At 32.4% G+C, this 12645-nt stretch overlaps 1 protein-coding gene across 1 annotated transcript in view; it reads right to left on the bottom strand.

Annotated features, from left to right (window-relative positions):
• Positions 1-12288, bottom strand: part of LOC118185653 (QRFP-like peptide receptor) — a 399923-nt gene extending 387635 nt beyond the window's left edge. The window contains exon 1 of the mRNA XM_085818696.1: positions 10319-12288. Coding sequence (XP_085674822.1) covers positions 10319-10685 — 367 coding nt within the window. The 5' untranslated portion in view covers positions 10686-12288. The remainder of the gene's footprint in view (positions 1-10318) is intronic.
• Between the last annotated feature and the right edge of the window lie 357 nt (positions 12289-12645).

Here is a 12645-nt window from a genome sequence, read left to right on the forward strand (position 1 = left end):
TGCAATTTTACGATGCCATTTAATTAACATATACGAACGTGTATGACATGTAGATTGAGCTGCAGTATCATATGTTTATACATTTTATTATTACATCAAATGCATAGTATTTATTGAACAAATACTCTTTGATGTGTTTTAGTGTTTATGTGAATACAAATTTATTTATTCTTTTTATTTTATTTGAAATAAAAGAAGATTTTGCGCTCCTGCAAATAAAATGTATTTTCGATATTTAAGTTTGCTTCAAATGAAATTTAAAGGGAAAATATTGAATTTAAAATGCATTATTTTCTCAAAACAAATGCGTTAGAAAATTGAAAACGGATTCCTCATTTGCATACCAGTTAATATGGCAAAGGTCTATAGGCAAAATTGGTTACTCAGTTATTCAAGTAGACTGTGGCCCTTTCGTTATTCCAAATTTTAGAAATTTTAATCTACTGCTCATCAGTATATATTAATAAATGTAATGACTTGTTTTCATGATTTTTTGCATCAAATTTAATTTTTATTCATTATTTCCATTAGGAACTCATTTGCATTATTACTTTTTGCAGCGGTGTTATTTAAATAGCTTCTCATCGTCAATTATAAAGACTATTCGAAAATATTGGTTTTAGCTTTTTCCTATGAATATTGAACTTGGGTTTATATGGTTCGCCAATTCCTATCGTATATCAATTAATACGAGTCAATGATTACTTCGAATAGTAAAGGAAAAAATAAAATTACGTTTAATTGATAAATTGCGCATTAAAATAATACCAGCATTAAGTAAAGTAATAATGAAGTATATTACATTCCATTATATAATACGTTTGATTATATGCTTTGTAAGGATTATATTAATTTCTTTAACAGTTAAATTTTGAGTTAAAGTTCCTTTCCTGTCTTCCTGAATTTCAACTTCTAACTTCCGGCGAGAACGTAGTTTTAGAAACGCGTTTGGATGCAAATTGAGGAGAAGTATTTAACAGCGAAGTTCTACTGTCTTCGTCAGAGAGAACCAGTGATTCTATTTAGCGTTCTCCTTTTTAGGCTACTCTCTCTTAAGCTATTATTACGCTCCGTACTTTAGGGCCTTGATAGCTTCGCCGTTGTTCAGCTTTAAGTGGCCAACTCGGTTAGAATCTTGATAGCTTCGGCTATATCTTTTTAGTTAAGATTAGTTAAGTTTAATTTCTTAGTTTTTGAGTTCAAGCCCGAGAGCGGCTTTATTGTAAAACTCCGAGACGGAGTGCTGTTAAACTTTTAATTTGGAATTATAAAGGGTCTTTAACCCTTTTCAAGTCTTATTCACTCTCTCACGAACTCAAGCGATTATTCGCTTACCAGTTCTTAAGATTCTTCAAATTCAACTGTAACTTAAAAGTACACAGCACAGAATCTTACATACAGCTTTATTATTAAATGAAGTAACTCTTAATTATTGAGCATTGTAGTGTACTCAGTTTCTTTCTCTTTTAATGATAACGGAATTTTATGCTTTTTGCCTATTCATCAAAGATCACAGGACAGTGTAGAAATACGTTGTATCTGTGCATTATATGATTCAGTATGCTGTTTTTAAGGAAATAAAAATAATTTCCCCTCCACGGCGTATTGGTACGAGAAAATAACAAAGAAATCTTTGTCAAATATTACCGGTCCACGGATGGCTATTGTCATTAAATTCATGATTATCCAATAGTGATGCGAGCTAAAAAAGGATGGATCTGAACACATACCTTTGCCCTGGAAACATACGCGTAATTCCACACGGGCCATTTTAAACACTCCAGTTTATCTACAGTTTTCAAAAATACGTATGAAAATGTTTATGTTCGACGCTGTTGTGGAGAGACTTTGCTAAAGAATACAAGTTGCTTTCATTAACCTTTTCCAACATTTGGTAACATAACAGTAGATGTTTAGATCGAATCAGTAGATGCAGAAAAATGATAGTATTTGTAGAGTTTCTTTGAGCGAGAGACAAATATTTCCATAAAATGACTTTTAGCAGTATGGGAAAGACGATTCTGTAACCATAAATTATAGCTATTAAAAGGCCAATTAAAAATATTCATTGCGAAGGAATTTCTTAGTAATTTCAATTTCAATATTCATCTCAGTCTGAAAAAATTCGCACACTTTCATGTTAGAATATCATGACCATCTGCGATAACAAACACAGTGAACTTTCTTTTCAAGACGTCCACTCAAGGTTACAAACGGTTATAGTCAAAATTTTCGTTTTAGAGCAATACTGATGTTCAGTACGGATATTTATTTATACTCTTAAAAATACTAACGACGTCCTGGATGGTCATCGTAAAGACATTGTCTCTACGATAGGGTCATTGAATATTTAGTTGGATTATATTTCAGTCTCTACTCTCGACAATAATTTTTAAAAAATTTAGCCAAATTTAGGAATATTTTTATTAATCTTAGAAGCAAAACAACAAACACGAAGAAAATAACAAAAAATAAATTGCACTTTTTGGCGATTAACAGCTGCATATTATGCAAAGCATTAATCGTTGCTAAATTTATTACTATCTCTATAAAAATACGAGTATTAATCATATATACACTGGTGTGCAAAACTTAAGTAACAAGTGTTCTTTTTGCCATAAATCCACAAAACATCATCTGAGAGAGATGACTTTCAGAAATGAGAGACAGCATTTTTTATTTAAACGATGACGAAAGCATAGTTGCGCAAAAATGAATACAATGCACACAGTATAAAATCAAACAAAAAAAAAGGCTTTATTGAACTCATAGTAGCGTTACACATGTTTGCCAGTACAAGAGTAAAGACAACAAGCAAATGTTCCTTAGTATGGGATATGCCCTTCCTCTACTGCAATGATTGTTTCGCACCGTCTCTCCATACTAGCACTAGATTGTCCAACAGATCTTGATATAAGAGGGCCCATTCCTCAATCAGCATCTGTTTCAGTTTTTGGGTGTTACCTGGAGGATGTAATCGTGCCTCAAGGCGTCTCCCAAAGCATTTCACACATGTTCTATGAGATTTAAATCAGGGAGGTACGCTGACCAATCCATTCGATTTATATCTTCACTTTCCAGTAGCTTCTGAACAGCAAGAGTTTGGTATGGCCGAGCATTGTCATTCATAAAAATGAAGTCGGCTTCAATGACACCTCGGAACAAACGCACATGGGGAAGGATCATCTCCTGACAATAGCGATATAGAGCCACTGTCGAAAACGTGGAGCTCTTTCTGTCCGTTCAGCATAGTGCCTCCTCAGAAGAGAAATCCAGGACCACGTTAACGGTCTCTTTCCGTGATGTTACTGGGATGAAATCGTGTTCCGACCCCTTTCTAAATCAAATGGCGTTGAGAATCGCTTGTAACACTGAAACGACTATCATCCGTAAACAGGGCACTACTCCTTCAATGAGATACCCAGTTTTTGTGCTCCTTGCACCACACTAAACAGTGACGCCGATGGCCAACTTTCAAAGTGATGCAGAGTATAGGATGGCGGGCGAATAAGCCACCTTTTTAGAAGGAGTCTGGACATAGTTAAACTGTGACACTTGCCCCGTTGCTGTACACAGTTGAGCTGTGGCGCTTGCTGACTCGTTTCAGGCTCTTTTCGCCTGCAGGGCGGTATACCGGTCATCCACTGCAGTTATTTTCCTGGGGCGGCCACCACCAACCTTTCTAACAGCTTTACCTATGGTTCGGAAGGCTTTCCAAACGCGCAAAATCACATTTTCGTTTATTCCGAACTCTTCAGCTTCACTAGCCACACTACGCACCTCCTCCAGCTTTCCGATCATTCTTCCATGTGTAGTGATTTCTTCCAGCTATATTTCACGAAAGAACTCACCTGTACTTGCAGCGAATGTCTTTAATTGAGTCTCCAACCTTCCTTCTGTTGTAGTCTTGAGTTGAGCGCGCCGACCGCACGCGTTTTGCGTACGCTCATCTTGCCTGTGAACGTTTTGTCTCTGACATTTTAATATGCATGACCCTTCTACAGAATTGTGCCTTCATTGAACTGATCGCAAGAGCCCCTTTTCTGCAATTCCGTAGCTATCTGATTAAAATTTACATTGTTGCACACCAGTGTATTATCTTCGAGTATTGCACATAACGTATTTGACATTTTTATAGTTTATTCATAAAACAATAAACAATATTTTATTAGGTAAAATTTTAGTTCAACGGCGACTATATTAAAAGTTTAGATCTTTTATTTAAAGGACATGCCATTTGCATTATTTGAACTCTTTTCATAAAATAATTATTTTATATAGACAGCGAATCACCTTATTTATATAACTGGAAGATTTTGCATAAGTTTTCTACCTTATTTTGAGAAAGCTATTAGCTGAAACTTTATGTTCAGTATTAATATTTAAATACTCAGTTATTCAGGTAGACTATTTGCACTAGAATATCCTGAAAACTACAGATTTGTTTACTTTATTTGATTACGGCAGAGCAAAACGAGGGATATCTACCTAAAGAAAGAGAGAGGTCGTCGTGAAGGACGCTCTAAGGGAAACTGGCTTGTTACAACGTTACAAATGGGTTAAACCACGAAAATGCCCATGCGGCCAGTCGCCTGTATTCAAAATACCAGTGTTCAGGTGTTCAACGACTTTACCACTCGGCCGGTGTTGGACCCAAAGAACTAAAGAAATATTGCGTTATTTACATACAAACGTCACTAGTCTCCAATCTGTTTTTAGTTTTGAATTTAAACAATCCAATATAAAACGTTTCCTTCAAATTATGTTAACTAATTATATTGACTTTTAGATTTTATCGGCTTTTGTTTTTGAAACCTTTGGTCGTACGCACATATTTCTGATAACGAAATTGTTTAAAATAATGCAAAGTTTCATGTTATCGCATTTTTGAATTTAAAAGTATTAATTTTATATAAAATACGAAATCTAACTTTTTATACGTTTCTTCGAGTTCAATTTTAATTTAGGGTGACGTTAAGAGTTTTGGCATAGTGTGAAACTTGGTTGCCCACCAATCGAGCATACTTGCAATATTAGACATAAACTTTAATAGATTCTTTCCTTGAGCTTAACAAAACCGATGAGCAAGATATGTCAACCTATAACAGATGAAGAAAAATATACGATGATGAAGATGGGTAACAGGTGATTAACTTGACTGGCATGTAAGTAAGTACTTACCTGCAACAATTCTAGGCGATACTTCATATAAATGCTCTGCGGGACACAGCTAGATTTCTGCTCCCATTATAGTCTTCGACATCTATTTTCCATCTTAGGAGTCGATGCATCAGATCGCCTCACGATGCGTCTTCATGTACATCATTCTTAGCTGCTACGGCGAAACTACAGTATAACATTGAATTTTACACTGAAGTGGTAAAAGCAAATTTCCCAACACTCCGATCATAATGCTTATATTGAAGAAATTGCTGTATTCATTATAAAAAATTAAGCACAAAACATTTGATTCTCATCCAACAAAAATTAAATGAGATATTTCATTTCGATTTTTGCAGTTTTTGACGCCATTTTCAACTTGCCTTGAGGAACTGGTTTCTAATAAATAAATCACAATAATTCGAGTTTGATTCCCCCCTTAAATGTTATTCAGAGATATTCGTTTGAGATTTACTCGTGTGTAATATTCTTTAACTTAAAATGTTGTTACAATGTGTATATCGAAAGAAATTTTATATAAATAAATTATAAGTTTTGAAACGTTAGAAATACATTATTATTCTCATGCCATGTCACTATAGCAGTGGCTGAGTGGTTAAGAGCTCTGAATGTTGAGCCCAGATAGAAAGAGATGGGCGCATGGCTCGTTTTATTTTATTTAGTTTTCTGTGCACAATGAATGCGAGCTTGTTTCCCTTCTTGAACTTTGCAGACATGTTGTGCATACTTCGAATGTACGAACATGTGCATTAGGTTATAAGCTAACCTCGTACAGCTTTATTGCTTTAGAATCTTAATATCTAAATCCAACATATTTGAAGCAACATATTTGAATATTTGAAACGATTTCTTCATTCTTTGAATGAGGTTCAGTTACTTTTATTTATTTCATAATTTTATTACAATTTATTGCTTTTATTTTAATAAGGACCAAAACGTTCCTGATTGATGATGTGTAATTGAGTTAAAAAATTAAAATGCAATTAAAAAAAGTTTTTACAATAAAATTTATTTAAATTGGATACGATAATAAATGTATTAAAAGGAAAAAATAACTTGTCATATAATTTAATAAGTATAATAGATTAAATTACTCTATTTACAGAACTGATCCACCAATTTATACAGGTATAATTAAAGCATGAGACATCTAATTAACGAAATCTAATAATTTAATTGTATTGTCACATGTGTAAGCCGTTATCTTTTTTTAAATTTATCGTAAGCATTCCACGCGTTTATTAATCGCCGTATAAAAATGTAGATGACTTCCGTAAAAAAATATTTAATAATTTATTTCCATCGAACTGTATATGGTAAGTTATCTTTCTTCTTTCAGTCCATTAATTATAATATCCATTTTGAATAAAATTTTATTGCATAAAAAACTCTTTTAAATGTATTTTATTTTAAAGAGCAACTGAATTTTCAAATGGATGATAAACATTTTCGGCGTCATGGTCACAACCATAAATATGCAAAATCACTCTTTGGGGAGTTTGAATATTAAAATAAATTGGTTTTATGAATTGCAATTTTTATGTATTATTTCTTTCACATACGCCATTCTTCTTTAGTGTGAAACATCGGAAAACAACTTAGAAAATGCACTCAATGGTAACAGCAAAAATATTCAATATTGTAACATCGGCAGTACAGCCATACTGCGATGTTATGATTTATTTCGCCTAGTTTTAGAAAGCCATGACAGTTTTTATTTAGTATTCCATATCTCACTGTGAAATCTGTCAGCTAAAACGTCATCTCCTTAAGCATAGTATATATTCAAAGACAATGCCTTACGAAAGCCTAGAAATAAGAAATAAGTTGTTATTTGTCAAAATTGTTCCTCTGCAAATAGTGTTCAAATACGTTTCCTTTATTACAGTCACAGAAATACTTATATTTGCACAGTGGTATCTAGAAAGAAAGAATTTTAGCCCGAAAAATTCTTACATATTAGATAGAATGTTTTTTAAATGTTACATGAAATGCGTATGCAAGTAAGATACACATTACATTAGATTTTTTTGTAATTACATTATTTTTTAATTACATTTTTTTTCGAGAATAAAATTTACCCTTCCCTGCCGAAAACTCCGCATCGTACACGAGAATGCAAATACAGAAGTAACTCACGATTGCTGTGCTTTGTAGGACAGAAATATCGAGCTTAATGAGTTGGTTTAGAGTTACCATGTTTGTTTAGTCTATTTTTAGATAACAATTATTTGTTACTGCTGAGTAATTGTGGAGAATGCAAGGAACAGTAGGCACATATAAACATACCTAGAATTTTAAATACCTGCATTCACGATGCTATAGCTCTACTCCGAGAAAACTATTATCTGAGAAAACGTGATGAGAAGAAAAACTAATTTAATGAGGTTGTGAGGTAGTTTTAAATAAGAGTTGCAAGAAACTAGTAGTATCCTTAAAATTAAAATTTATTATGTGATGAAGAATTAGGGAAAATAAATAAATAAATGAGAGCAGAAAGAAATTCTTAAAAAAACAAATAAATAATTTAAAAAAAAAAATAGAAATTTGCATATTTTTTAAAGTTTTGTAATGTTAATACAAGTATGGACTTTTTAAATTTTTTATTTATGGAAAAGGACAGAAAATGTAAATTTACAACTTTTTTCTATTATAAAAACACTGTGTCAGCTTTTATTTGCATATTTCCTTCTACTAAAGTTATTGTTTTGTTAATTGAGACACATGAATTTACATCAGGCCATTTCGAAATTATGATTTGAATTTTATTGATGGATGTGTGTAATAGTGGATATTTAAACAATCACTGACTGAGGTTCACGATTTTGAAGATATTTCAAATATGCTGTGCATTCACTTCCTCAAATCTGTATAGTTTCTGGATTAACAATATGCTTTAAAATATGCAACATATTGCACACGGGCAAGACTCAGACTGTCATTTTAAGATAGAGAGATAGATAGAATGGTGTCATATATGAAAATAGTTCTGTTAAAATGCGAAACATTTTCAAGGATCTTATGATTTATAGCCTCAATACATATTCACGTGTTATCGCAGTCTAAAAGCTGACCTCTAGCCTCATCATCTACATCACTCTTTTTTTGAAAAAACGGTATGATGACCATCCATCATTCGACAGTTTATATAAGTTCATCGATTTAAATGTTCTTTAAGCCTTGTATCTTTTCATCCTCGTCTTCTCACTTTCGTTGTAATATTCAACAAACTGAATGATGTAGTCAAAGTTTTTTGTAAACGGGGTTTTCGTAAACTTCCTTAAACTACCGTCATACAAATACAGGGCAAATCAGAAAAAAAGTCCGATATGCAACTTTTATGATTAAAAAAACCAGCAAGAGAGAATGATAAGTAAAACCGGGATGTAAAGAATAAATACCTAAGATTTATGTACAAATCTTGTAAGTGGCTTTCGCATACAATGTGAGGGGGATATGAAAATTCTTACAAAATACCTTTCAGTATATCAGTGGTAATTGTTTCTAAAGCAGCAGCAATGGGTGTTAAAAGTTTGTTTAGGCTGTTGATCCAAAATAAGTAGTGGAAAGTTATAATATCTGGAGATCTAAGCGATTAGTTGTTTAAGAACATTAATCTGAATTACTGCGCCCATTTGACTCTCTAACGACATCATTCAAACGACAATATGCAAAACCCTTTATGTTGTTTAATCGTCTTTTAATTTGGAAAAAAAAAAAAAAAAAAAAAAAAAAAAAAAAACGAATTCGTTGAATGACATACTAGCGCCCTCCATTATTGGTATACTAAAGCATATATATTTCTCTTTTTTATATTTATAAAAACCTTATTCATATAAACATTATTCTACTTATACTTCCAAATATTTAGAACATTATGAGATAGATTAAGGAATAATTAAAATCGCAAAATCAATCAAAATCTTATATATATATATACATATATTTAAATCCTGGTAAAGAAATTTCGCCAACGGCTCGCTACCTGGATAATAATGCAAAACCTAAATGGGGTAATATTTATATTACACCTTGGAACTAATTGTTGAACATTTTTACCTGTGAAGAGCTAAGAATGTATTGTTCTAAAATACTGAATAGACCATTAGGCAATTTACTTTGAAGCAGGAGAAGTAAAAACTGTGCAGTGTCTTCGTGAGGATTCAAACTCCAGATATTTCCGATTGCTAGCCGGATGTGCTTTCCAATTACGCTCCGAAAGCGCGGGGTAAGGAGGGAGAAAAACTTAAGAATTTGAATTTAAGCATTATGTAAGAGCTTAAAAACAGTAGAAATAGATATTTTATTTTTAGGCAAAAATAACGTAACCCCAATAAAAATGTATATTAACCCATGCTCTCAGCTTTTTTGAATCATGTAATAATGTTGTCTCTATAACCTATATTTCTCATGAGCTTCATTCGCCGAAATAGGAGTGTCGAAAACAGGATTTGGGTTTCTTTTTTTTTATTATTTATCATTGTTACTGAAATTGATTATTACCGGGTTTTTTCTTCCCTGTTATTTCCTTCTGTATAATAGGAGCACGTATTAAACAAAAGATCTATCCGAAAAGCTAAATATTTACATTTTTAATTGTTTCGTAGGGTGAATTCTATCTAGCATACCAAGAAAGCGTAATTTGAATGTCATACTGATAGACGTGCCAGCGGCGGCTTATTTCAGGCCTAGGCTCTGAAGCTCGCTGGATTATGTGTAACAGATACCTTTTGGTATATAGTGGGTTGTTTGTAATTTGAATTAGAATATAGCAAGTAGAAAACGTAACTGTTAATTTTATAGTGATTCGAAGAGCACTGAAGCAATGACTATATTAAGTTGATAATAAAATAAATAATTAAAAATAATTCATTTGCTGACTCAACTGAATTACTTTTAATGTTTAATATGTTTCAGTTACTGCTAATACCATAAAAATATATCTTCTAAATCCCTTTCATATTCTGTACCTCATTCGTATTTTCTTGAAACTCTATCCGTATACAGACTAAAAGTTTGAAATGATTATTCAAAACGTTACCTAAATTCTTCATCATAACCATATACCGTTTTCGAATAAAACATAAAACATGTCCCATCAATCAGGTATTAAAAATAAAGAAACAAAACGACTTACTTTGTGCAAAAGGATTCAGCTTGCAGACGAAAATTCCAAGAGAATACATCGGTTTTGTGATGCTGTTTGCAAGAGGAACCCACATGCAGCAGAGACAGATGAGCAAATCTGCAACCGCTAGATTCACTAAATAAAGATTGATTGTTGTCCTCATGGACCTGTTGAGTACCACAGTTAATATAACGCTGATATTTCCGGCCAGTGCCACAATCAAAACTATCGCATAGAATACAATTTTTATATATTCTTTCCACATAAGTGGCTCGGATAGGGCTGTAGGATTGGGGAATTCGTAGTGGCTGAAGTTCAGTTCGAAGGCACACTGATCCACTTCGTCCACGGACAATTCCTCAACCACTTCTGTCATGGTTATATTTCAGCTATATTTCTCAAAAGCTTAAAGGTTAACGATGCTGCCACACCTGCTACTAATAGCTCCTTCAAGAGATAAAATCTATTCACAGTATAGGTAGAACAGATGAGTTCAAAATGCTTTTCTTTTCAATATACATTTTTCATCTAATAATGCGGTATATAAAATTTTGGACTTTAATTCCTCTACTGTCAATAAAATACTTATATAATTTAAATATCTGATCCAGTGTTATTTTTTAAAAATTTAATTCATATTACAAATTCTTTTTTTAGCTACAATTATCCAATGTACATTTAGCGCGACATAAGCAAGTGCAAGTAACAAATATCTCGCAAGAAGGAATAAAATGAAATCAAAAGCTTTAGGAAAGTATATTTAATATCTATATACTTAAAATTATTTGCCTTGAATAATTTATCAAAACAAAAAAACAGTTATAAATCTTGCTTGAAAATGTACAGCTGGATATTATGTGCAACAAATGCAAACACTGAAGATACATTGAGTAGCATTAACTTCAAGTTTTGAAATATATGAACGACTCTACCATGAAATATATTCCTTTAAAAAATTCAAAAAAGTCTCTGTTCTTCAAGCAAATACAAATTATTTCCAAATACAAAGTTTGATTCGAAAACACGTATAACATTTAAAAGAAAAACTTATAGTTTTCAGTCGCCTTCCTTATAATAATTAATAAGTCACAAATGCAACTTAAAACGTTTAACGACAAGTTAAAAAAACTGGCAAAGGTCAATCAAACGGTATTATAATTCATTTTTCACATTCATAAGATAAAGGAAATTAATTTAACTTACGGTTGTGACCTCGGCATGTCATTTTTCAATTAATTCTCTGTTAAATAAGAGCAAGAGAGGAAAGCAGTAGTTGTTTTGTTCATTTCCTTTGAATGATACAGGAAACAGTAGCACAATGAACATAGATTATTGTTATCGCATTTAATTGCTTCCGAAAACCTTTTTACTATACTGTTTACCTCGTATAAATGTTGGAAAAATGAAAATGTATTTTTCACTGACACTGATGCTATAAATATTGATTAGCCAAAGAAACGAAAAAAATATTGCGCTAAGAATGTAATCAATTTTACGTTAAAAAAATTTCCATGCTTGTGCTCAAATTCTAAGCTTATTTTTGCAACTTTTCCTCTATACAACTTAATAAAAACACTTCAAATATGAAACGTTTTCTTTCAAAATTATCTTACCAAATAATTGAGAGTAATTCTACATACCAGAAAATTATATTCCTCATCCATCTGCTTTCCTTTTAGAAAAATTACTTTTCGTTGTCTCTAATTTTAATCCCAATGCATTAAAGGTATTTTCTGCAATAAAATTTTATAACATAATTCCTCTGAAAACCGTAAATTCTGGTGAAAAATTTCGTTAAACCAGAAGAGTAGATATGAAAATAAATAAAACACGAATATTGAGTTACTGTATTAAAGTAGTTTATCAGTTTGAACTAATTGCCGTTATATTGAAGTCTTGCAGTAATTTTGTTAGGACAGAAGCAACGGGACGCGTTCCTTCTCATGCCCTTCCAGGACAAGATCGGAGAGCGGTATGAAATGGTACCACGTGCTCCCACCGTTCATTTCCTAAAGTAAGGAGTGACGTTTCCCAAATTATCCCGTTGCCAGGACTACGAATGTGTAAGGCGCACGCGCTGCGCACTGGATGTCACGTGGGTGCAGAAAAGTTTCTTCGAACAGATGTCAGCAGCACACAGTGATGCAAGAAAGAAAAAATGCATCTTCATCTTTCCGTGTTATAGAATATAATTTGTATTTGCGTGGTATGCTAAAACATATACAGTTTAGTCTTTTCGAGTTAAAATATAGATACCAAAATATTTCAGTTGAAGATTTGCTGTTTAATAAATCAAAACATAGAGAATATTCTTGTCTATTTGTTTACCTTATATG

Source organism: Stegodyphus dumicola, chromosome 6 (assembly GCF_044657685.1).
Source record: "Stegodyphus dumicola isolate Sdum_Otavi_A_Nest chromosome 6, ASM4465768v1".
NCBI lineage: Eukaryota > Metazoa > Arthropoda > Arachnida > Araneae > Eresidae > Stegodyphus > Stegodyphus dumicola.